Source organism: Odocoileus virginianus, chromosome 33 (genome assembly GCF_023699985.2).
Source record: "Odocoileus virginianus isolate 20LAN1187 ecotype Illinois chromosome 33, Ovbor_1.2, whole genome shotgun sequence".
NCBI classification, from domain to species: domain Eukaryota; kingdom Metazoa; phylum Chordata; class Mammalia; order Artiodactyla; family Cervidae; genus Odocoileus; species Odocoileus virginianus.
Genome location: NC_069706.1, coordinates 24651881 through 24676408, shown reverse-complemented (window position 1 = coordinate 24676408; position 24528 = coordinate 24651881). Strand labels below are relative to the sequence as shown.

At 43.0% G+C, this 24528-nt stretch overlaps 1 protein-coding gene across 3 annotated transcripts in view; it reads left to right on the top strand.

The window, feature by feature from the left end:
* The window catches only part of XPO6 (exportin 6), a 111385-nt gene that overhangs the window by 22855 nt on the left and 64002 nt on the right, over window positions 1-24528 (top strand). For 2 of the 3 annotated variants that reach the window (XM_020907929.2, XM_020907928.2), the window contains exons 2-5: window positions 16321-16411; window positions 19444-19556; window positions 20544-20741; window positions 23885-24044. In XM_020907929.2, the coding sequence (XP_020763588.1) occupies window positions 16321-16411; window positions 19444-19556; window positions 20544-20741; window positions 23885-24044 (562 nt within the window). Of the gene's footprint in view, window positions 1-16320; window positions 16412-19036; window positions 19099-19443; window positions 19557-20543; window positions 20742-23884; window positions 24045-24528 lie in introns of those variants that run through there. The other variant, XM_070461129.1, reaches the window with a different exon arrangement.

Here is a 24528-nt window from a genome sequence, read left to right as displayed (position 1 = left end):
ATGACTTAGCGACTGAACAGCAAAGAAAATCCGATATCCCAAGTTAAGAAATTCAGCGATTTTTTTTTTTTCCTATGTATGGGAAGATGCAGGCATCTGGGCTCACTGAAATCATTCCTTTCAAATGTATCTCAACTCTCCTGGGGCCAGTATCCTGTGTTTTCACATTCTGAGCTCTCTTGAGCTTACAGAGGGAGTGGCTGCAGTCTGATGACTGTTAGATCACAGGTACTTCTTCCTGAGTGCCCTGAAGGGCTGGAATCGCTGATGACTGTGACATCCTTGTTTATTGATATGGCAGGAAGTATTCCAGTTCTCACAATATATATGGCCTCTCTGTATCTTTTAAAGCAGAAAAAAAGATGAATTAGATTAAGTAAAATTCAAATTGAATCTATATATTAATATTAGAGTTTGAAAATTGACAGCCCATCTATTAAACAGTCTTTTTTTTTTTTTTTTTTCTTTTTCACTCAGTTGTGTCCTACTCTTTGAGACCCCATGGACTGCAGCCCACCAGGCTCCCCCGCCCATGGGATTCTCCAGGCAAGAATACTGGAGTGGGTTGCCACTTCCTTCTCCAGGAGATCTTCCCAACCCAGGGATTGAACCTGGGTCTCTTGCCTTGTAGGCAGATGCTTTACCATCTGAGCCACCAGGGAAGTCCCTATTAAACAGTCTTAATTCAGCATATTTCGTTGGTCAAGATTTCCCATCCCTGGTTTATGATTGTTGGTGGTGACAGAGGGCGACAGGCCTTGTGGGGAGGAGGGAACCTAAAATAAGGACAAAGATAGAAAGAGTATGGTGCTTGGAGAATGAAAGCCAGTGAAATGAAAGCACATTCCATAGCTTGGAATATATAGGAAGCCCTTCTCGAAGTTAACCTCTACAGCAGCATGATTTGAAGAACTTTAGGTAAGATCATCCAAAAAAAAAAAGGCAACAAAACTGCTTAAAAATGAATAAGTTTTTGACAGTATCTAATACACAGGAACTCAGGAACTGTGTGAATTTTTGCTTAGAAGTAAGATTGGTATTGAGGATTGCAAGGACAGAGAGGGGCCGGGGCATCTGTTTTCATGTTTGATCTCTTCTCTGGAAGTGCTGGGAAGTGGGGGAAGTTTTGTGTTTGGTTTTTGATTTTTCACATAAAAGTTTTTCCAAGGGCCTCCAGAGTTTGATCATATACTCACTGAGATGGAATGCTTCGTGTAGATGGAGGATTGTATTTATGGAACCATATATAGCTTCCGTGGTAAATTCTTATGTGGGCAAGTCAGTGACTTGTTTTTATTAGTCAACGCATTAATCACTTTCCCAGAGTGGGTGGGGTCAGGGTCAGTCAGCAAAGCCAACGATCAGCACTTGGGTTAGAGATACCTCAGTCCCCCAAGTAGGCAGTGACCTCATTTTATTTCAGCACTGCTTATGATTAAGCAGTTAAGGACAGAGTTTTGCAGTAGGTATTCAGAAAGGAGTGCATTCATTGTTTAATGATTTTAATACATTCCTAGATATCTGAAGACTAGTATAACCTCTTGTTTAACAACATGGGTTTGGGGCCTGAGTTTGAATCCTGGCTCTTCCACTTAACCAAGTATATAACCTGGGACAAATTACTTAATCCTTTTGGGCTTCTGTTTCCTGTCTGTGCCATGGGATTGTTATGAGGATTAAAGGAGTTATGCCAGTTCATTAGGACACTCTGGGGAAGTGATTAACTTGTTGACTAATGAAAACAAGGTACTGACTTGCCCACAGAAGAATTTACCACAGAAGCTATATATGGTTCCATAAATACACCGAGCACCAAGTTAGGACAGGGCTTCCCTGGTGGCTCAGTCGGTAAGAAACTGCCTGCAATGTAGGAGACCCAAGTTCGATCCCTGGGTTGGGAAGATCTCCTGGAGAAGGGCATGGCAACCCACTCCAGCATTCTTGCTTGGAGAATCCCATGGACAGAGGAGGCTGGTGGGCTGTAGTCCATGGGATGGCAAAGAGTCGGACATGACTAAGCGACTAACACACATAGGACAGTGCCTGTATGTACCACGTGCTGAGTAAGTGTTAGCTTTTTAAGTTATCGCCATTGAGTAACTAGTTTACAGCTTCACTTAATGTAAGAGAAAGAATTAAAATAACTCCTGTGACAAGTGTTTATGAAGTGCCTGCTGTGTGCTTAGGTAGACCCTGGGAATAGAGATGAATTGGAAGTAGTCTCTGCCTCTGCACTCCAGGCCACTGGAGGGACCTAGCAGGAAATTTCGTTTTTCTCTCGTTCTCTGTCTCTTTTTAAACAAGTGAACAAGATACAAAATTTAAACGATGCAATAGAGTGTACAGAGAAAAGTTGGCCTCTTTCTGTTCCCCTGCCCCTAGTACTCCGTTCTCTTCTTTAGAAGCATCCACCGTTACCAGTGTAAACGAGAGAGAGTGTATTTTTTCTCTTAGCCACTCTACCTCTACTGATGGCTAGCATACTGTACTTACTGGTATATTGTTTCACAGTTGCGTAGTATTCCATGATGTAGATGTACTTTATTTAACTAATCTTGCTTTGATGGAAATTTAGGTTGTTCCCAATCTTTTGTTTTATAAAGTGTTGACCTGAAGATCTTTCACACATAAACTTTGGGCAGGGGCTGGAGACTGCTAAAAGTATACTTGCTGGATGAAGCTGTCTGTGCATTTAAATTTTCGTAGATGTTGCTAAATCGTCTTCCGTTGTGATGGTATTGGTTTTCAGTCTCACCAGCGTTGTATGCAAGACAAAGAGGTCATTTTAGTTGACCGTCTTCTGTGTAATGTTAGGAAACCCACAGACAATGACTGGCCCAGCCGCGGCCAGTAGGTTTCACGGAGGTGGTGCTGTTTTTCAAGGAGTCTTGTAAAATGCATAGATAGAGGAGTTCTGTAGGTAGAGAAGGTAGGAATGGCGTCTGTGAAGACGTGGAGGTGTTATGTGGAGAAGCTGGGTCTAGCTGGGGCCCAGGGCGGGTGAGGAAACTGGAAGGGGGAGTGTGGACACGGTGAAGTCCAAGGGCAGGTCAAGGCCAGGTGATGGGGTGACTTGATCACCCGTGATGATCAGATGGCAAAGACCCTGCGTGGTGGTGAGAGGCTTCCAGTTGAAGGATACTTAGAGAATTTGTAAACCGGTCTTTAGTAACCATTTATTACCTGAAGAAAACTTGCCATGCTTGGTGGAACCTGAATCAAAGCTGGAGGGGCTTTAATGCTAGGAATTTTAGTGTGGTGATTTCTTAAGAGAGGTCCTGAATGCTGGATAGGCGTTTCAATTCTCCTTTTCATCCCTGTTAATTCAGTAGTCTCTGATTGAGTTGGTATTATGTATTGGGATTCTGTGTAATATTATTTCCTTATAAAAACAAAAGCAAACCAAACAGCTTTTGCTGCTGCAGTCATGGATTTGGTTCCAACCCGTGTTGTCCCAAACACAAACAGAAGCCTGGAAGATGATGGCACCGTTCGTATAGTCTTTGTTTGTAGCCCTGGTGAAGATGGTGGCATTCTTGGAATTTTTTTGAGCCTTTAGTTGACTCTTATTTGGAATTTTTGTTTCTTTGGTGTCTTCCTTTTTTTAAAGGTTACTGACTCATCAATGAAATAGTGAAATAGTTTTGCTCCTTTATGGTTAAGGGTGCCAGTGGATTTGTATGTTATGTCATTGACTTCTCATAACTACCTGGTGTGGGGGGAGACTTGTAAATCCACTTTGCAAGTGAAGTACCTGAGGCTTAGAGAGATGAAGTTATTTGTTCAAGGTCATGCACCAAGTAAGTGGTGAAGTTAGAGGTCAGACACAGGTTAGAGGTCAGACACAGATCTGGAGAGCCCATGCCCCTCTGGTTATGCTGTGACAAACAATTCACTTTTAAGGTGTTCCCAGGATCAGTAGTATCCAGCCTTCCCAGTAATGGTGGAAGGGCGCACACAGGTGCAATGGTGTGGAATTTCTGTCCCTTGGCTTTGGGCTGTTGCCCATAGTGAGGAGCAGAGCTGAGAGGTGGGAATCAAAAGCAGTACTTTCTCTTTCCCTCTCTTCCTCTCCTTACCCCAGTTGAGAACCATGAAAAAGGCCATAATGTACTCCTCTTTCCAGCTAAGTTGTTCCTGTTACGTGGGGGTTGGAGGCTGGTGGAAAGCTGTTGAGTCATCCCTGCTTTACCCGGGGATATGAGCAAGGCCAGGGTTCCTGGCAGGTCAGACAATTGGACAGGAGCTAAGTATCCATTTCCTTTCTCCTGTGTACCTCCCACCTCCACTTCCCCCACTCCCCCCACCCCCAAAAAACCACCCCTGGTGGCCACTGTTCTGCCTTTGTAACCCAGTGAATCCTCAAAGGGCTGGAGGCACAAGATCATGTAGAGTTTCAGTATTACAGTAGCTTTTCATATTGTAAAAGTTACAGCTTTAAAAAAAAACATCAGTCATGAATACCAAGCGTATTCTTGAAAGTAAAACTTAAAAGACAGCTGCGTCGACTCGTAGTGCTGTGTGGAACCCAGCACCCAGGAGAGAGTCCCTGGCCGAGAGAGTTGCTCTCACCAGAGCACATGGTGTTGTCTTTCCTGGTGGCTCGTGGTCATCTGTGGTGAAGGGAGGAGCGTTTAGAGCCCCCAGCCAGGAAGCGTCACTTCCTACTGAGCACACATCTCTGCTTGTGCAGCAGCATCACACTTCCTGCAGCATGCAGCACCCTCAGAGGTCCTCTGGCAGCTGCTTGCATGGGCATTGTGCTTTATGTTGTGTGGGATACATCAGCACCCTTGGACAGTTGGCAGTGGTACTTTGAGAGCCTTAGAGTAACGTGACTGATCATAAATTAAGAATTCCAGTATTAAGGTGGTGCAGGGTATATTGAGAGGGACAAGCTGACGACAACTTAGGGGACTTTGTCTTTATAAGAGCAAATCCAAACGTGGAGGGTGAGCTGAGAGGAACGTATAGTGGGAGAGGGATGACTGTATTAGCTAACATTTACAAAGCGCTTTATCATCAACTTCCCTGGCGGCTCAGATAGTAAAGAATCTGCCTGCAGTGCTGGAGGCCTGGGTTCGATCCGTGGGTTGGGAAGATCCTCTGGTGAAGGGAATGGCAACCCACTCCAGTATGCTTGCCTGGAGAATTCCATGGACAGAGGAGCCTGGCGGGCAACAGTCCGTGGGGTCAAACAGTGGAACACGACCGAGTGATTTAACACTTCTCATTTTCCTTTTATCATCAGCTGCGTGACACACACCTGAATGCATTTAGTCCAAGGATGCTTGTCCAGCAGCTTGCAGGATTTGCCCAAAGTCATGTAGGCTGTACTCTGGAGTGGGGGCTGCCTCTCACTTGGCATTTTCTCTGTGGCCGAGGACCTCTTAGTGTTAGCCCTGGCTCGAATGAAGCCTCTTCAGTCATTTCTCATGTAAAGAGCTCCTTTTCTATGTCCCTTCATTCCTGCTTTGATGCCCGTTTGGGGATTGTTGTCTGTACCCGAGGTGGGAGTTGTACTGGAGCACATTCTTCTGGGCTCTGTCTCCCTCCTCACGTTTTTTCCTTCCCACAGGAGAGATTGATCACTGATTTGTTTATGATGAGTGTGTGGTGGAGGGGGGAGCCTAGCAACATGGCCCGCATCTACCAGGTGCAAAGTCATTGCATCAAAACCACCCAGCTTTCAAGCCTTTCACCCGCCTCCCCACAGGAGAAGCTCATGTTGCTCTATGTCCTGCCTTTCTGTTGTGGCTGGACCTGGGCAGGCAGGGGCAGTTCAGAACAGGAAGGAGGCTGCAACTTTGCCCTTTCTAAGGAGGACATTAGACTTTGATCTGTACTTCGTCTCTTGAGATTATATATCAATGGATAGAATGAGGGTGAGGGAAAGGAAATGATTATATATCAATGGATAGAACTAGGGCGAGGGAAGGGAAATGATTATGCTCTCCCAGATTCCAGCACTCTGTAATACAGACTGGAAATGTTTGCCAAAATTTCAAACGAATGTTATTTTAACTGTTATTTAAAAAGCCAGTTCTATTTCAGAGTAATTTAGGAGGAACGTGGTATAGGTTTTGCAGGAGACTTGCTCCTAAACAGTTCAGGTGGTGACAATAATGAAATGAGGTCATTAACATTTGAGCTGCAGTGGTAATTGTGATTCACGTTTGCTGTGGTTCATCAACCCCTCACCCATCCACTTCCTGACTTCATCAGAGGCAGGTCATTCATCATCCCTACAGCGCCTGGAGCAGAACTCCTCTGTGCTTCTTGAAGGGGTAGAGGAGCCACGGCTGGGAAGGGACTCTGGTGGCCCTGCCCAGTGACTTGACCAATAGCTGACCGACTTTGGGCAAGATTCTCTCTTTGAGCTTTATTTTCCTGATCTATAAAAGGAGGTTGACTTGCTGTTCTTTGGGGTTTGTTTTATTTCTCTCTTAAGATTCCACGGTCCTGATTTAGGAATTCTTGGTAGCATGCCTTGTGTTAAAATGTGCTCAGTGAGTATCTTTTGAGTTTAATTGACTCCTCATGCGCATGTAAACATTCGTCCTCCTGGAATATGTACCTGGGAAAGAGAAGCAGATGGGATTGTGAACAGAGAGCCCAGTCTTGGCTGTATTACTCATTTATTTTAGACAGTTTCTTGCAGAATAACTATTTTTATCATTTGCTTTTTTGGCTGTCTAATTAAAGCCTTCTGACTGGAATATAAATAAATAAGGATATAAATTGTATGTATTTTAGTTCCTAGTGGGATGTAGTTTTTGTCCAACCAGCAGATGCAAAATTTTTAATGTCTGACCTAGGGTTTATCCTTTTTCAGAAACAGTGTGAGATAATAAATCTGGCATCTGACAAAGTAAAATAATTTCTTCCCTTATTGTAGTCTCTTCTCACTTTTTCTTTCCTCTTTGACCAGCTAACTTGGAGCAGTGTGGAGCAAGATGGAGGGTACCAATTCAACAGATGAGATTTTAAAAAACTTTATTTGGAAAAATTTCAAACTGACAGAAATTTGGCAAAGAAGGAGTAGTACCAAGAACACTCTTAACACTCTTTCTACAAACTCAACGTTTTGTTAACATTTTTGCCGTGTTTGATTTATTATTTGCACTTCCTGTCTCTGTGTATCTATTGTATATGTATATATATATATGCATATACAAACATACACACGATATTTTCTGAATCATTTGAGAGTAAGTTGCCTATGGCGTAGTCCATTGCCCCTATATAGTGTATTTCCTAACAGAAATATTATCTTACATAACCATGGTGCAGCTGTCAACTTTAATTAATTTAACATTGATTCAGTAGTTCTACCTGATCTACCATCTGTATTCCAGTTTTGTCACTTTGCCAAATTAAGTCCTTTATAGCATTTTTCTCCCCCTCCAGTGCAGTATCTTGTCTAGAATCATGTGTGAGTTACTTGTGATGACTCTGTAGTTTTCTTTAGATTTGCTGGACATTTTTGAAACCAGTGCACCTGTCTATTCGTAGCTAATTGGTGCCTCCTGTTTTTAAGCCTGTCCAGTAGTACAGGGATAAGGTTTTCCCAGCATAAAACACACTGACTGCTGGGTACGAGCTGTTTCCCTAATTGGTCCCCGTGGGGACAGAATGCACTGCAGTGACTCTCTCGTGACTGCCTCGGGGCCAGTTGGGCTTCCTGGCTGACTCTGGGCTGTGATACTGCTCCTCACTCCCCGTCCTCAGCTGTCGGCAGAGCCTTTTGTTCATGGAAGAAACAGAATCTGACTGGGCACTTTCTGCAGACCCAAGAAACACTGGGAGCGGGAGTGGGGGGATGTCTTGCCATTGATCAACTTTGTGGGTAGATTTAGACTAAAGCAGAAAGGTGCCTTTTTATGGTTAAAAATATGTTTAGATGTAGCCGCAGTATATGTTTTAATCAAATATTAAGTATCTACATGAGGATATCATACAAAGTTATGTCTGTAGTTACTCTCAAAGGGCAAATATCATTCAGAATAAGCTGTAGGCGAGACAGCCAGGAGCCTTTGTAGGCACATGTATAACTTCAGTAGTTAGTTGCAGATATATGTTCATAGAGTTGTGATAAGTACATCTGCCTGGGCTTTGTTTTCCCAAAACATGGTGTGACTCTCCCTGTATTTCCATCAGTAGAAAACATGTCCCCCCTCCTCCCCTGCAACTTTTGTATATAACATAATTACTTCACTATGTATCTGTTGCTTCAGCATTCAACAACCCGAGTGTTAGACTTTGAAGATTCGACTGGTTTCACCAGTTTGCTTTTAGAGAAATAAAATGAATTTTCTACTTCATCATGGTTTGTTTAGCTTGTGTCTCAATCTGCAGACACTGTCCTTTAGAAAACAAAGAGCAGTGATGGGTGAGAAGTCCTGTACTGCGCACCCTTCTCCTGCCTGGGTCTTCCCTGGTGTGCTTCTGGCATTTTGAACTGCCTGCAGGAAGGGATGGATGGATGGATGTCACGTTGATTGCCATTGTGTAATTTTAAGCTCAGTATTTCATCTCATATTTATATGCAGGTCTAAAGGCCAAGGAGATTTTCTCTCATCAGTTTTCTTTGCAGTGGTGAAGGGTGCAGGGAAGAATGTGAATTTTCTTTTGAGAGTTTAAACATCGTGGTAATCCTCTTAGCTTCCAGAGTTTACATGAGGTTGAATTTCTTTGCTAATGAAATCTCTTATTAACACACCAGGTGTTTTTTGTATACTTTTTCTTTTTAACCTTGGTCAGCAGTTAGTGTAGAATCACCTTTCTCCGGAACCTTCTTTAGATAGAAGCAACTGGAGTGGTAAAATGATGTAGGAGTCTTTGAGCTTGGACTCTGCTACATGCTTGCCCTCATATTTAGGTTTACTATCAAGGAAGCATCAACCTGAGTACAGAAGGCTCATGTGATTCACCTCATTGAAGAATAGATAAAATGTAGCTCTTGGCAAAGGTGACAAACACCTTTTAACAACCTTCTTTTTAAAAAAAAGAGTCATTTTTTTCCCAATACCAATTTTATAAAAAGGTTACGCTTTACAGAGGGGTGTTCTAGAGGCAATTAGGTAAAACATTGCAAATCAGGATTTGAGAAAACTGTCATCTAGGTGTCTTGTCTTAGGAGACAAAGCACAATATTATCCATTGTCAATCTCAGTGTTTTTAAGATAAATTATTAGCAGTCTCCTGGTTTTCAGAACTTAATCATTGAGTGCTTGTGAGCAAAAGTCATTATGATCAGAGCCTTCAAAGGTGGAAATTAAAGCACAGTCATCTGTATCTTGAATTTGGAGGAATTACCATTATTCCTGAGAAATGAAAACTGATATCAACAGTCTACTTGTTCCTTTTACTCTACTGAATTTGGTCTGTAAGATATTTGAGTGCCAGTCCATACTGGCTTCCCTGTGGCTCAGATGATAAAGAATCTCCCTGCAGTGCGGGAAACCCAGATTCTGTCCCTGTGTTGAGAAGATCCCCTGGAGAAGGGAATGGCAACCCACTCCATATTTTTGCCTGGTGAATCCCACGGACAGAGGGGCCTGGTGGGCTGCAGTCCACGGGGTTGCCAAGAGTTGGACTCAACTGAGCGACTGACACTACTACTACTGCCATACTGGCTGTTACAGGAAATAGGAACATATTAGGCAGAATCTCTTTCCAGACAGTTTTATGTTCTCATTAGAGAAAGAGGCCTGGTATCTATGAATTATTAACAGGTACAGATGTGACTTCACATCCTTACTTTATTCCTGGCATTATGTTTACTACATGCTTTACACAGATTATTTTCTTTAATCCTCAGAACCACCCTACGGGTTAGGTTCTCTTATTATTCCCAGTTGTGCGTAAGAGGAGAAAGAGTGGCAGGTTAAATAATTAGGCCAAGGTTGAGGTGTGTTCTGATTTGAACCCAAGGAACCCAACACCAGAGCTTGTGCTCTGTAGTGGTGCCATTCTGAAGTGAGCAGAGAACATTGCCATGGGCAAAATTCTGTGATACTGCTTACAAGGAAATACAGAAGATGAAAAGAAGGGAGGGATCTGTACTGAAAACTTCATAAGAAACTTCATGAAGGTTGAACTATGAATTGCAGTGTGTACGTGCTAAGTTGCTTCACTTTTGTCTGACCCTGTGCGACCCTATGGACTGTAGCCTGTCAGGCTCGTCTGTCCATGGGGATTCTCCAGGCAAGAATACTAGAGTGGGTTGCCATGCTCCTCTTCAGGGGATCTTACTGACCCAGAGATCCTACTCGAGTCTCTTAAATCTCTTGCTTTGGCAGGCAAGTTCTTCACCACTAGCGCCACCTGACCAAGGAGCAAATGCAGGATGGGAATAGCTATTTGTTCTGGAGACCATGAGTATTCATACTGGAGTGATGGCTTCCTGTGGTGAGCAACAGTGAATCAGGCATAGGCATGCTTTCCTCCCAGTAAACGTTGTCTGCATTCTTCAAATCCCAAAGTATTTTGTCATCTCTGAAGCTTTCCCTGTGTCTTCAGAGTTCTGTTGGGGCTCCTAAAGCTATTTATCCATATGTCACTACTGTAGGATATAAACCATCATATTCTCCTTTTTTTCCCCTATAGTCTCTACCCTCCCCCCTGGCCCCCCAGGCCATCTCCAGTTCTTAGAAGTCAGGGACAGTCTTTTGTATCTCAAGGACCTAATGAAATATTTGTTACTTAGTGAATATTGAGATTATTTGTTTCTTGAAGAGTTAACTGAACATCTCAGTTGGTCCAGATATAAAGTCTCTTGAAAGCTAGATTTAGGTTAATTGGGGGCAGAAAATGGCTATTTAGAAACATTTATCTGGTGAAGTACAGATGGAATTGGAATTGGGAAAGCTGACAAGAGGATGACTAGGTAAAAAGTTCCAGTAATCTAGGCAGGAGGGTATTAGGGCCTGGTAGAAGTGGTAGTGAGGGAAGAGTCAGAAGATTTCAAATTATGTGGACCTTCCCCTTCTCTCAGATTTTTTTGGGTAAGTTTTTAGGTGATTGTGAGTTTTGGTTGACTTAATAAGTAATTCAGTCATATAGTATAGTCACTGAACTGCTAGATCACAAGCAGTGCTATAAAAAAGCAGATAAAGTTAAGGCAGGCACAGTTGAAAGCTCCACTTGGCAGATTTTAACTCTTTCTGGGACAAAAAGATTTTTTTAGATATGTACATAGGTCTCCACGAGTGTATTATGAGCCACATTTAATTCACCATCCTGTCTAAATTTGCTGCTCAGGGAAGCCCAGGGGGATTATAGATTTGTGGGGTTGTAGTACTTTGTGTTGCCATCCTTGTAGCTTCGAGGAGAAATAGGTGATGATGCCTAGGGATTTAGGGTCTCACGCTCAGACTTCTCCTCTGGTGCCCCAGACTGCTCTTAATAATTGTGCTGTTAGAGGGAAAAAACCCAGTTTCTAAACTCAGAGTCTGCAGACACCAACCTCAATGTTAAAAATAAGTATTCCTTTAAGTTTCAAAACTTGTGTGTATGTACTTACAAAATGCATAAAGCAGTCATCTTTGTGTAGCTTTCAGATCAAGAAAATAGAATATTACCAGCATCCCAGAATCCCTCCTCCTCAAGGGCTAATAATCACTCTTCTGTTTATAGGGCTTCCCAGGTGGCTCAGTGGTAAAGAACCTGCCTGCTAATGCAGAAGACGCAAGAGACATGGGTTTGATCCCTGAGTCGGGAAGATCCCCTGGGGTAGGAAATGGCACCCACTCCAGTATTCTTGCCTGGACAATTCCATGGACAGAGAAGCCTGGCAAGCTACAGTTGATGGGGTTGCAAAGTGTTGAACGCAACTGAGCATGCATGCATTCTGTGACACCATGGATTTGTGTTGCTCGTTTTTTTAAAAGTTAGCATAAAACAAATAATGAAGGTTGGATGCATCTTGGCTTCTTTCATTCAGCTTTGTTTGTGAAACTCACCCATATTGTTGTATGAAGCAATATTCGTTTCTACTGTTAGAACATCTTCCTGATGAATAAACCACAACTTATCCATCCCACTGGTGGTGGACATTGGGTTCTTTGGACTCTTTGGATATTATGAATAGTGGTATTGTGAACATTTGTGTACGTTTCATGGGGTACAAATTTCTCTTGGCTATATTGTCAAGGAGTAGAGTTACAGGGTGATAAAGTATGCTTGTGTTCGTTTTCCAAAATGGTTATACCGGCTTAGAGTCCCCTCAGCAGCATCTTCAGCAGTACCTGTTACTGTCTTTTAAACTTTAGCCGTTCTGATAGATTTGTGGCATTATATTGTTTTTAATTTACATTTCTATGATGACTAGTGAGTTTGAGTACTTGTTCTATGTATCAGCTTTTGGAGTGTCCTCTTTTATAACTATTAGCCTGTTGAAAAAAATTAAGTCATTTATCTTTTCCTTATTGATTTGTAGAAGTTATTTTGTGCTAAGTTCTCTGTTACCCATATTGATGATATCTTTTTCCGTTTTGTGACTTTCTTTTACACTCTCTTCATGGTGCCATTTGATGACTGTTTCCATTTATCAGTCTTTTTCTTTAAGTTTAGTGTTTTCAACAATTTTTTCCCTACCCTGCGGTCATGAGGATGATCTATATTTTCTAGAAGCTTTATTGTTTTGCTTCTTAAATTTTATATCTGCCATGTAACTGAAATTTTTTTGCATGTGGAATGTGCCTTGCTTGGTTTTGAGCTGACCTCGTTTTTTTGTTCTGTAAGATCTGGGTCTTAAATTGTGTCCAGGATGGGAAGCAGTCAGGTGTGTCTGAATTCTGAATGTTCGTCACTTAATGAGTACAGTGCTTGAATAGCCTTTGGGAATTGAAACTGCTCTTCCTACCACATCAGGGCACTTGGTTTTTGTTTTATTTCTTTGTCCTTTTATTACTTGAAACTGTAGTCTCATGTGCTTACTTATCACTAATTTCTTAACCCATTGCTGTCTGAATTCTGGCTTCACCACCTACTTAAAACAACTGGCAAGGGGTCCACTGGCCATCTTGCCAATTAGGGATAGTTCTCCAATATCCCTTCAACCATTTGCAGGTCTTGAATGTTATCCTTTAATCTGTGTTCTGACTGTGTGACCCTAGTAAAGTCTCAACCTCCTTTCCTTCCCCTCAAAATAGTTGCATTTGAAATCCAGTTAGAAAAGCCCCACTAAATTAAATTGTTTGGGACAAAGCCCTTAGGACATGAATCTCCAGTTTCAAAGGAGGCCTGACTACTTCTGTTGTTTTGCTTTGGTCTGCTTTCATTTGGTATCTGGGACTAAGTAAAAATGATAGCAGCCATACTGTGAATTAGATCGCTCCTAGGAGTTTACCCAGCAGCTTAACGTGGAGTGTTTCATTTGGTCTTCTTAACGCCCTGTGGGGTAGGTATTACTTTTGCAGTTAAGAGAAGTGATTGAAAATGCAAACAGCACTATTTGTTCTTGTTGAGAAATTCCTGGTGATGGCACTGGGTCATTAGGTTTTGGAGGTTTCCTTTTTCATATAGTGACCATTATTTGATAAGAAGCACATCCTATGGTTTTGGTGGGTGTTCATCTTTCCCCTTTCTGTGGGAATGTTAGCTTCTTGGGTTGGAGCTGTGAGGGTGGGTGTGAAGGGACGGGAGTGGAGATAGAGTTGGATTCTCTGTGGAGGCAGAAACTTGCTTCAGCAGCCTTTGATATATGGCCAGTGATTGTCAAGTTCATGAACTTCTGCCTCAAGAACCCATCTGAAATAAAACTTGACAGCTGATTGCCTGAATGTGATGAGTTCAGGTTTTTTCTAGTCTGTGCTGGTGTGGTTCACTGTAAGAATAAGTTGTGAGGGACTCCCTGGTGGTTCAGTGGTTAAGACTCCACGCTTCCACGGCAGGGGGCCCAGGTTTTTTCCCTGGTAAAGACCCCACAAGCTGCATGCTTTGGCCAAAAATAAAGTCACTTGTGGAGCAGGTGTGACTTGAAGATGTGTCTTTAGTGTTCAGGAACTTATTGGCTCCAGAAAACTATTGATTTATTTTAGCTAAATAGCTGGCTTTAGTTTAATAAATATGTCTTGATTTATGGTGGTTGTTTTTTTTTTTTTTTTTTGCCAAAAATTACTTTAATACAGCAGATTTTCCTTTGGTTCTTTCAAATCTTCTCACAAACTTTTAAAAATGGAAAATTATTTTTTCAGATGAAATGGTACACCAAGTTGATCTATGAAGCAGACCAAAACATTCTTTTATTTATATAAATTCATTTTGAAATTTGAGTTTATAACACTTAGAAAATCTGTCAGTAAGAACAGTGAGGCCGTTTTGATCAACACACACACATACACACACACACAAAAGGATTGCAGTCTTATTTTTGTCCCACATTCTGGTTATTTCTGCATTAAAAAATTGTGTCGTTTAGAATCAAGCAGCTCAACTTGCAATCCAATAATTTTTCTTGGTTGAAGTGATACGTTGGTTTGAAAAAGGAATAGAGGGTTAATTCTTAACGTAAAATTCAGACAAGAAATTCCTTTAGATTCACAAGTGCTAGGACTGTTGCGCAGTAATTTGTCACTCCACATGTCAGAGTTCAGCTGCCATTGCATGGCTGTCACCATGACCACAGCATGGGAGGGACAGCTGTGCCTGGCACTGCTTGAATGTGACCCCTGTGTGCCGTCCGCTGTGTTTACCTGTGCTGGTTGATGTAGATGGGCTGGTGCAAGCCTGATTCAGCCTGTGTAATTAGTACCAGTCCTAAGAAGTGCTGGTTCACCCACAGAAATGGCCCAAGTTCCTCAGTCTCCTCAAAAGCCAGTTACCAAGTAGAGGCCCCTGGTAATATTACAGTTTGATACATGACACATTTGAATGTGGACTTGTTTTAAAATGCAGTTTTTTAAACAAATGTCTGTTTATTTATTCGGCTGTGATGGGTCTTATTTGCGGCAGGCAGGATCTTCCATTGTGGCGCACAGACTCTCTAGTTGTGACACCAGGACTCCAGAGCCCACGGGCTCAGTAGCTGGCAACCCAAGGGCCGGCAGCAGAATTAGTTCCCTGACTAGTGATCACACCTGTGTCCCTCCCTGCATTGCAAGGTGTATTCTTTACCGCTGGACCACCAGGGAAGTTCCCTTAAATGCAGTTTTAGTGGTCAGCTCTCACTCTGGGGGTAGTAGAGAGGATATGGGGAAGGTGGGTGGAAAGGAGGAAATTAAGAGACAATTAAGAAATCGGAACTGCCGTAGTCTCCTGATCACCTCTTGGTAGATTACTGCCGGTGAAGATTCACAAAGGGCCTGCCAGCACTCACCTTATTGTAGACTGGTTATGTGAGGAGTGTTGACTCAAGTTCGGTGCTGCGTTTGATGTTCCCACCTTCAGTAAGAGAAGAGGAAGTGGGTTTGGGGCTCCGCATGGAAAAGGGAGAGAAGGAGCCCTGGGGAGCCTCGGGCCCCCCCTCCCGTTCTCCACCGAGTGGTTCGGCTGAGGGCCTGTGGTGGGGGGTGCTCTTACTCAGAGTCCTTGCTCTGCGTGGCTCTTAGCTGCACCTTACTCTCTGTTGGCTGCTCATGTGAGATTGAGAGTTGAGGGAATGTTTGGCTCCTGAAGTCCCTTCCAAAAGCCCCAGAAATCCATGCAGCAGTTTGACTACAGTTGTTCTGAGTCAGAATATGGCCAGTAGTCTCTCGTGGCTCATAATATGGTAAAGAACCACCTGTAATGCAGGAGACCTGGGTTTGAGCCCTGGGTGAGAAACATCCCCTGGAGAAGGGAATGGCTACTTACTCCAGTATTCTTGCCTGGAGAATTTCATGGACAGAGGAGCCTGGTGGGTTACAGTCCATGGAGTCTCAAAGAGTTGGACACAACTGAGCGACTATCACTAACGCACGCTATTCAGACATGGGGCAAATATATTGTTGACAGATAGTCTGTAAAGCACCCTAACCTCTTTGAATCTTTTCACTCTACCTATTCAGTCTAAAATAAATCAGGGACTGTTAATTTGCTTTTAGTCTGTTTCCAGAATTAAATTTTAAATTATTGCTCCCTTTTTCCTTAGCATAAATAATTGAAAATTAATTGCACAGTAGCATGAATATATACAGTATTCTAAAGTTTTGGGCACTGAGCCAAGTTGGAAATTCCCTGCAATTTTTCTGGCTTATATCATGCATTTGAAGAATGTTGAACCAAGATGTTTTGAGGAAGTAAATTACTATGACTGTTGAATGTGACCTGGAAGGAACTGAGGAGCAGTAGAACTGAAAATACAGTTGCTGATTTTTTTTCAAATTCCTTTGTTAGGCATCTGAAGAAGCCTCTCTCAGGGCATTGGAAAGTCTGATGACAGAGTTTTTCCATGACTGTACAACCAATGAAAGGAAACGTGAGATAGGTAAGTGAAGTGCTGAATTGTAAAGAGTCATTTATGACGGACAGACCCCAGGGGGACAAAGGAGGTGGTACTCTCGACTGGTCAAGCCTGAATGTCTCCCCTTGAGTTCTGGCTGTTTTTCGCCCCAGTCCTGCTGGTCAGTGACTGGTGGGGTCTACAAACCTAGCTGCAATGGATGTAGTCAGCAGAGCCTTTAATCTAGAGTGATGGATTTTCTTTCCTTTGGCCGTATGTGGAAACCCCTCCCCCTGCTTGCTCTTAATTTCAACAGTGTTGAACTTTTGGAAGAAGTCTGTGACTTAATGAAACAAAAAATCTCATAAAAAGCATTAAAACAATCTTACTTTTGGTGTGTAGAAGTCTAGCTGGAATCTTATCTAGTGCACAGAGATCCTTTAATGGGTGTTTACCTCCAGTTCTTGCTTTTTCTTTATTGCCACTGTTATCCCTCTCCTTCTACAACTTTTGTTGAAAAGAAGCTTCAAACAACTGAGAGATGTAGGTATGATAACTTCAGGTCTTCTGGGAATCTCAGCACCTTCTGGAACCTCTTTCTGAATTTTATATTCATCTACATGCACAATATTCTTTAGAGCATGCTGTACATTAGAAGGGTATTCAAGTGTGAGATCTCTGCTTCAGAGACATGCTGTACTTTGGTCCTAGAGTAGTCTTTCTCTCTGTCTCTCCAAGTCTTCACTTAACCCCTGAACTTGAAGATGAAAACTGTTTTTCCTGATCCAAACCAGCAGGCCTGCCCCTGCATGTCTGGCTGCTCTGCACTGACCTTCATTGCTTTCACTTCCTTGGAGGCATTTTTCTGTGTCTGCAGGACTCTGCAGAGCCATTTCTCTGGCCCATGTGGCTTCTCTAAATTATGTTAGCCAGCTAAGTGGTATGGCTGATTTCTGCCTTCGGTCCAAAACTTGATTAGGGTTTGGATTTTCAGGTGGCCAGTCAGTAAAACTTTGGCTGCAGTATCCTTTGAACATCACATCAGCTCCTGGGGGATGCACCTTCTTATCGCTTTTAATTTTAAACGTGGTGGTCTCTTTTGGACGTCCCCTGTACATGCCTTTCTTTTCTAAGGGAGTGTGCTATAGGGAACCAGAGCATTTATCAGTGAGGGATACTGACAGAAGCTGGGCCCAGTGGATGACCAGGCATCTGGCTCAGAAGACCCCCTTTGCTCACTTCCCTAGGTTCCCTTATTACTCAGTTGTGTTGATGCAACTGCTGCTCCCATAGTGAGCCCCTTATTAGTTTCATGCTACCAGAGTACCTTACAGTAAAAACATCATTGGTGATTTTTACCCAAGGAGGTGAAGGATCTTTCCCTTAAATCAGTCTGTTATATATTCCAACACAGATTTCTCTGTAGTCCTGTTTTTAGCTTATAATGGACATGCTTTTGTTTTTCTCTTAAATTTCAGTTTGTAGTGCAAATGCTATTCATCTTCAGTGTTCATGCATTAAAAGTGGTATCATTTTAGCATGTTTGTATTCTCATCTGATTTTAAAGTAGTTTTAAATAACTAGATGGTACAAATGTCTAATTTAAATGCTGGCTAAGGGGAATCCGGGGGCTCAGTAACAGGTGTGCCTTAGTTCAGTTCTCTTTGTACCTAGTCTCCGTAGCTTTATTTGAGTGTGTGGGCTGGAACCACTTCTTGCTTCTTTTTTGATGTCTTAGAATAAATTACTGTCTTTCCACGCTAGTTGGGGGAAAGGAGGGAGACTTTTTATTATAGGGGCCCCATCCATCCTCCACCAGAAATGTCTTATTAGTGCTCTAGAGACAGAGCTGATAGCAGGGAGCCTCTGGAGACAGATTGGTCATTTTTAAAAGTGGAGAAGGCTGAAGCATCAAAGAGGAGCAGGGATTTGCTTGGGCTCATACTCAGTGAATGAGTGACAGAGTCCAGAACAGACCCCAGAGCTCCTCATTTCCAGTCAGACGTCATTGTCTCTGGTTGGACTTCACCTTTGGGGTACATGGAAGGTTTGCCTGATTATTGTCAGAAGGCACCATCAGCTTGCTTCTCTGGAATTTGTAATGAGACTGCCCTGGTGCATTTAGCCTGAGTGGTGGGGCACTGGCAGAGCAGTGACTGTAGGATTAGGATGGGCTGCTGTGCTCGCTGCTTTTCCAGGGGCTTTTGAGAATCTCTCAGAGTCATCGCCTTTGTATTTTTACCCACCTTGTGTTATGTTTTATAACCCATGCAGCATAAAATATGACTTAGGGGCAGCATGTCTGGAAGCACGGTGATAGACTCTTAATGCTGCTGTCTGTTCAGCAGCCTCAGGAGGAAGAAAACCATTTCTAAGTGACTTGAGGTAGACAGGGTTCCTGGAAACTCCCATGGTTGCTACTGTTTATTTACTGACTTTTGGGGTCGTGTTTTAAAATAAAACCAACTCACATGAGGGGAGTTAGCCATCTTGAATTCTCTTGCATTTTTTCCAATCCTGTATTTATAAGGTTAGTCTTAATTTTTCTTTTCCTACTTTTCTAGCTGTCATTGTGTGTGTGTAATTGTATGTAAGAATAGTGTTGAGTGAGTGGTGTGGATATATCTATCTTGTCTATCTATCTATCTTTCTGTCTATCTATCTATCTAGATACATGTGTGTATAGCTGTACCCCAGAGGAAGTAAGTTACCAGTCAGCCATCATTTATAAGGTAAAAATGATATTCTTACAGCTGTCTGTCCACTCATTAGGTTAAGCACTTCAACAGTGAAAGTTTCTCTGCCTAAGAAAGTATCCATAGCTAGGTTATTTATTGGTGTTTTAGACTCAGTGTTCATGGTCACCTTAGGGTCAGAAAAATATTGTATGCTTTGTCCTTTCTACCTTGAAGAGTCAGCTGGATATTGTAGGTTGTTTTGTTTTTTTTTTTTTTTTTTTTTTTTGGGTGTCATTGTGTTTTGTGGAGAGAGGCATTTAAAAAAATAATATGACAGCCCAGCCTTGTATTAATTTCATGTATTTTCATAGTTTTTTTGTTGCTGTTTAACTTTTCCAGAGGAACTTCTTAATAACTTTGCTCAGCAAATAGGAGCCTGGAGATTCTGCCTGTATTTTCTCTCCAGCACTAGGAATGACTATGTAATGATGTACAGTTTAACGGTTTTTGAGGTAAGTTGTCAGATACTTCTATGCTATTCTGAAGAGTATTTTGTAGTCACACTGCCTTGTCCTTGGCCCTGGACTTCACTTTGGATGTGTACATGGTTGGGAAACGGCAAGAAGCACAAGGGCTCCTTCCCATGTGCTGCCTTTGTCAGGATTCTCTCTCCTTGACACCAAAAGGTAAGAGGGGGTAAGGCTGGGAGGCCTTCTGTGGTAACATATAATTTTCTCTTCCCTGTTATTATTTAAAAGAGATAATGAAAAGCAGTTTGGGAGGAGGGCTACTGTCCATTATACCATCGTCCCAACCACAGAAATCTTCATTTATGTCAACCCTCTTCCAATCATTGTCTTCCAGTGCATACTTTTTAAAAAAAATGTAATTATAAAATCACATTGCTCATGCCATGTTGCATTCGGTCCCTCCCTCCCTACACTTAAATTTATATAATATTCCTGTAAGTGATTGTACCTTTACTCACCAAACTGCTCTCCTGCCCCTACATTAAAGTTGTTTTTGTCTTTATTTTTAATAGAGACAATAGTGTAATAGAAAGTTTTTATACCTGCCCTTTTTTGTTTCCATTAGATTATGTTGCCAATTTTCCCAGAAATGAAGTTGTTGTATCATAGAATTTGAATATTTTATTATTCTCATTGCCAAATTGCTCCAAACCTTTGTTTAAAAGCAGAGTTTCTTGTTTGAGGGAGATAGCTGCTGTTGGATGAAAGCCAGTTTGTTTTGTGTTAGGTGGTGGTTGTTTGGTTGCTAAATTGTGTCCGACTCTTGTGACCCTGTGGAGTGTAGCCTGTCAGGCTCCTCTTTCCATGGGATTTCCCAGGCGAGAATACTTGAGTAGGTTCCCATTTCTGTCTGCAGGGGATCTTCCCAACCCAGGGATTGAACTTGCGTCTCCTGCATTGGCAGGTGGATTCTTTACCACTTAGCCACCAGTAGATTGTTAACTTAAAAGATGTGTGCTTGTTTTTCAGAATCTGATCAATAAAATGTGGCTTGGGGTCCCATCTCAGGATAAGATGGAAATTCGTAGCTGCCTGCCCAAACTCCTCTTGGCTCACCACAAAACCTTACCTTACTTCATCCGGAACAAGCTCTGCAAAGTGATTGTTGACATTGGTCGTCAAGATTGGCCCATGTTCTACCATGACTTTTTTACTAACATTTTACAGGTAAGGAGATACTTAGGGAAACCTGATCTTGCAAATAATTTGTTTGTAGGAGTGATTCTTTTCTGTCTGGAAGAGGCATTGTAAGACTTTTTTAGACCTGCAGTGGTGAGGGCTCTGTGGGGTTGATTAGCTCATTCACTTAAGCTTTGTTCTCCAGATGGATTATACATTAGTGCAGTGGAGAAGGTGGGGATGGGGAACCCCAATTGCTGTGTTAACCTCTTGTGAAATTTTGTCCAGCAAATATTGGAAGCCCTGTTAGGTGCCACGCCAGGTGTTGGGTGCCAGGATGAAGTTGTAGTTTAGTGGGAAGATTGCTGTGCAAGTAATAATTACCCCACAGTATGTAATGACCGCAGTGGAGTATGCAGAGTGTGGTGGTGACATGGCATTTAGCCTCATGGAGCTGAGTGTTGAGTTTCCAGTGTTGCTGGTGATGCGAGGTGGTGAAGTGGTAGAGTGAGAGGCTGGGCTGATGGGCAGGCCCAGGGCAGGAAGGGCCTTGCTCTCGCGGGGGGCATCAGTGTTTAATTCACAGTCGTTTCTTGAGGACTGAGGAAAAGTTTGGAAAAGGGAGACAGTGTGGTCACCGTTTTATGCTGGAATGACAGTTCTGGCAACAGTGTGAACTCTGGATGGCAGAAGGGCGAGGTAGGAACGGAGGCTAGGAAGGCTGCTGCTGGAGACATCGAGTGAGCTGAGGGGCCTGAGCCAAGCTAGGGCCTGCCTGGTGAACCTTGGTGGGGAACGGAGGAGACGGAATCAAGAGGCTTTGGGCAGGGACTGGGTTGTGGGGATGGTGGGAGGAGGAAGCTAGACTGCCTTCCAGGTTTCTGGCTCAGATGGTAGATTTTCCAGGCCAGGGATGGAGGAGGAGGAGGAAATGGGTTTGGATAGAAGACGGTGTGTTCAGTTTCGCAGAGAATACATTTAAGATTTGTGTGTTGCTTCTGCATCCATCAAGTGAGACATTAGGAAATGTGGATCTCTATTCAGGATTTGGAAATCATCAGGGAATAGATGGGACCTAAAAGCCAAGGGGGAGATGCTTTCGTTCTTTGACTCCTGTGATAAAGTTGGAAGTGTTTTCATATTATTGAGGCAGTCTTGTGTGTGCAGGAAATGGTATCATGTACAGATTATAGCAGTAACAGTCTTTGAAAATTGATTATAGTCTCAGTGACTGCAGGTTCAGAATTTTCCTGAGCAGTACCATTTTCTATTGTTTGGCTGCTTCTCCCTACAAACCATTTGAATGATGCAGCAATTAAAAAAACAACAGCATCCATCTTGCTTTTCTCAGATTACCTCTCAAAGTGGCACAGCAATTCTTCATTCAGTACTATTACGTTTTGTACGGTGATTCATGTATCTAGAGATTTATTGCATTGAAATTGTAAAGAAAATTCATGCATCTATTAAAGATTTTTTTCTGAGATTAGCATTTGTTTTGTTTTTGCTGCACTTGGTCTTTGTTGCTGCATGTAGGCTTTCTCTGGTTGCAGTGAGTGGGGCTTACTCTCTAGTTGACGATGGGTGGGCTTCTCATTGCAGTGGCTTCTCTTATCCTGAGCATGGGCTCTAGGGTGTTTGGGCTTCAGTAGTTGTGGCACACGGGCTTAGTTGCCCCACAGCATGTGGGAATCTTCCCAAAACAGGAATCAAACCTGTATCCCCTGCATTGGTAGGCAGATTTTTAACCACTGGACCACTAGAAATGTCCAGATGCATGCATTTAGTAAACTATTTGTTGAATACCAGCCATGTATCAATACTAATAACTAAGCACGTGGGGGGATATAGTAGTGAACAAATACCCACCTTCATGGAGTTCATAATCCCATGGGGGAGGTGTCAGTAAGCAATAAGCAAATAACTTCTTTCAGGTAGTTAATAAAAGTATTGTGCGAAAACTAAATCTCGGGTGAGGAGGAGGAAATATCAGGGATATTATTTAGAGGGGATGATCCTGAAAGCCTTTTCTGTGAAGCAGACATCTGAGCAGAAACCTGAGTGGAGGTGATGGAGGGATCTGTGTAGGCGTCCAGGGAACAGGAACAGTGTTGTAGGCAGAGGGAATAACCGCGTAGAGGAGCTAAGGAGGGCAGGAGGCAGGAGCCTGCAGTTGGGGGTTCGGAGGCGAGAGGCTTTCTGGCTCTCTGAGACACTTGCCTTCTCTCCAAGTTGGAATGGACTTGTGGTTGCCCTCCGTGTTCTCTAAGAGGGAGCCAGGAAGTCCACGGAGATGGAAAGGACCGGGAAGGTGGGTGTCTGAGTGGATCCCTTGGTGGGTTGGTCATGGTGTGTCCTGTGTGACGCAGCAGTGGAACGTGAGGCAGGCAGAGAGCCGAGTCCTGTCGGCAGCAATGAGGGTGACCCCTGGCATGAGGCAGTGCCTGCAGGATCATTTCCTTCGATGAAGAACAGGCATTTCTTGTCTGCCCATGAGCTTTAATTGGTGATGATAAATGAGAATTTGGAAGAGCACTTTTAGGTCAGGTGCTCATAGAGATTCCAAAAGGGTAGCTGTCTTTCTCTCTTCCCCGCCACCTCCCTCTCCACACCCTTCATAAATGACTCCTTTCACCTTTTGTAGTCCTCATGGCTTCGAAACATCCCTTTGTGGAAGGGACACTGAACCAGGAGATGGTGATTTTTGTCCCAGATCACCTTGACTTTAGCAACTCCTGCCCCTTCTGTGAGCGTCCATTTCTTTCCTTGTAAGATGTGAGGATTGGACTAAGTGATCTTTAAAATTCTTTCCAGTTGTCTTATTCTCTGCTTATCCTTGCATGACAACCAGTTAGTGGTATGAAAGCCATATCAAGAACCATTGGTGCTCCATTGCTGACATTTTTTTTTTTCCATTGCTGACATTTCTGATAATGATGATAAAATAAATGTTTTCTGCAGGTATGAGTAAACAAGATCAAACTGGTTCTGGAATCAACTTCATCATTATATGATCTTCTGATTAAACCATCTGAAAGGTGGTTTTTTTTGGGCTTAGTATCCACAGGGGTCCTGAAACCAGCCCCCTGTGGATACCGAGGAATGATTGTACTTCGCCAGTTTACCATTAGTCAGCCTTCTGTGTGCCTTAATTAGCCAGACACTGCTCAGAACTGACTTTTTCCTGGCAGTTGATCCAGTCCCCCGTGACAACTCCCCTTGGCCTGATCATGTTGAAGACAACTTCAGAAGAGTTGGCTTGTCCCCGTGAGGACCTCAGTGTTGCTCGGAAGGAGGAGCTGCGGAAGCTACTGCTGGACCAGGTGCAGACGGTGCTTGGGCTGCTGACAGGTGAGTGGTTGGGTGGCGCCAGGAGGCAGAGTTCTGCCTGTAGACGCCTGAGCGCAGCCCTGGAGCTCAGAGTTCTTGAGCTTCAGCTGTTACTGAGACGGAGCGTGAAAACAGAAAGAATGTGTTGCCATAGTCCCAGCACCCAGCCCAGTGTCTGGCACATGGGAGGAACTAAAAAAATGTTTGTAATTTATTTTCCTTTTCAAGTCTCCCCTTATTTGAACCTGACTATAGCTATGATATGGAGAAGGAAATGGCAACCCACTCCAGTGTTCTTGCCTGGAGAATCCCAGGGACTGGGGAGCCTGGTGGGCTGCCATCTGTGGGGTCGCATAGAGTCGGACACGACTGAAGTGACTTAGCAGCAGCATAGCTATGATTAATGAGATATAGACTCAGTCATGGGAAGGTGATTGAAATACTGATGACTGCATTCTAAGTGGCAGGCACTTTATTTAAGATGATTTGAATTTAAATCACGAGA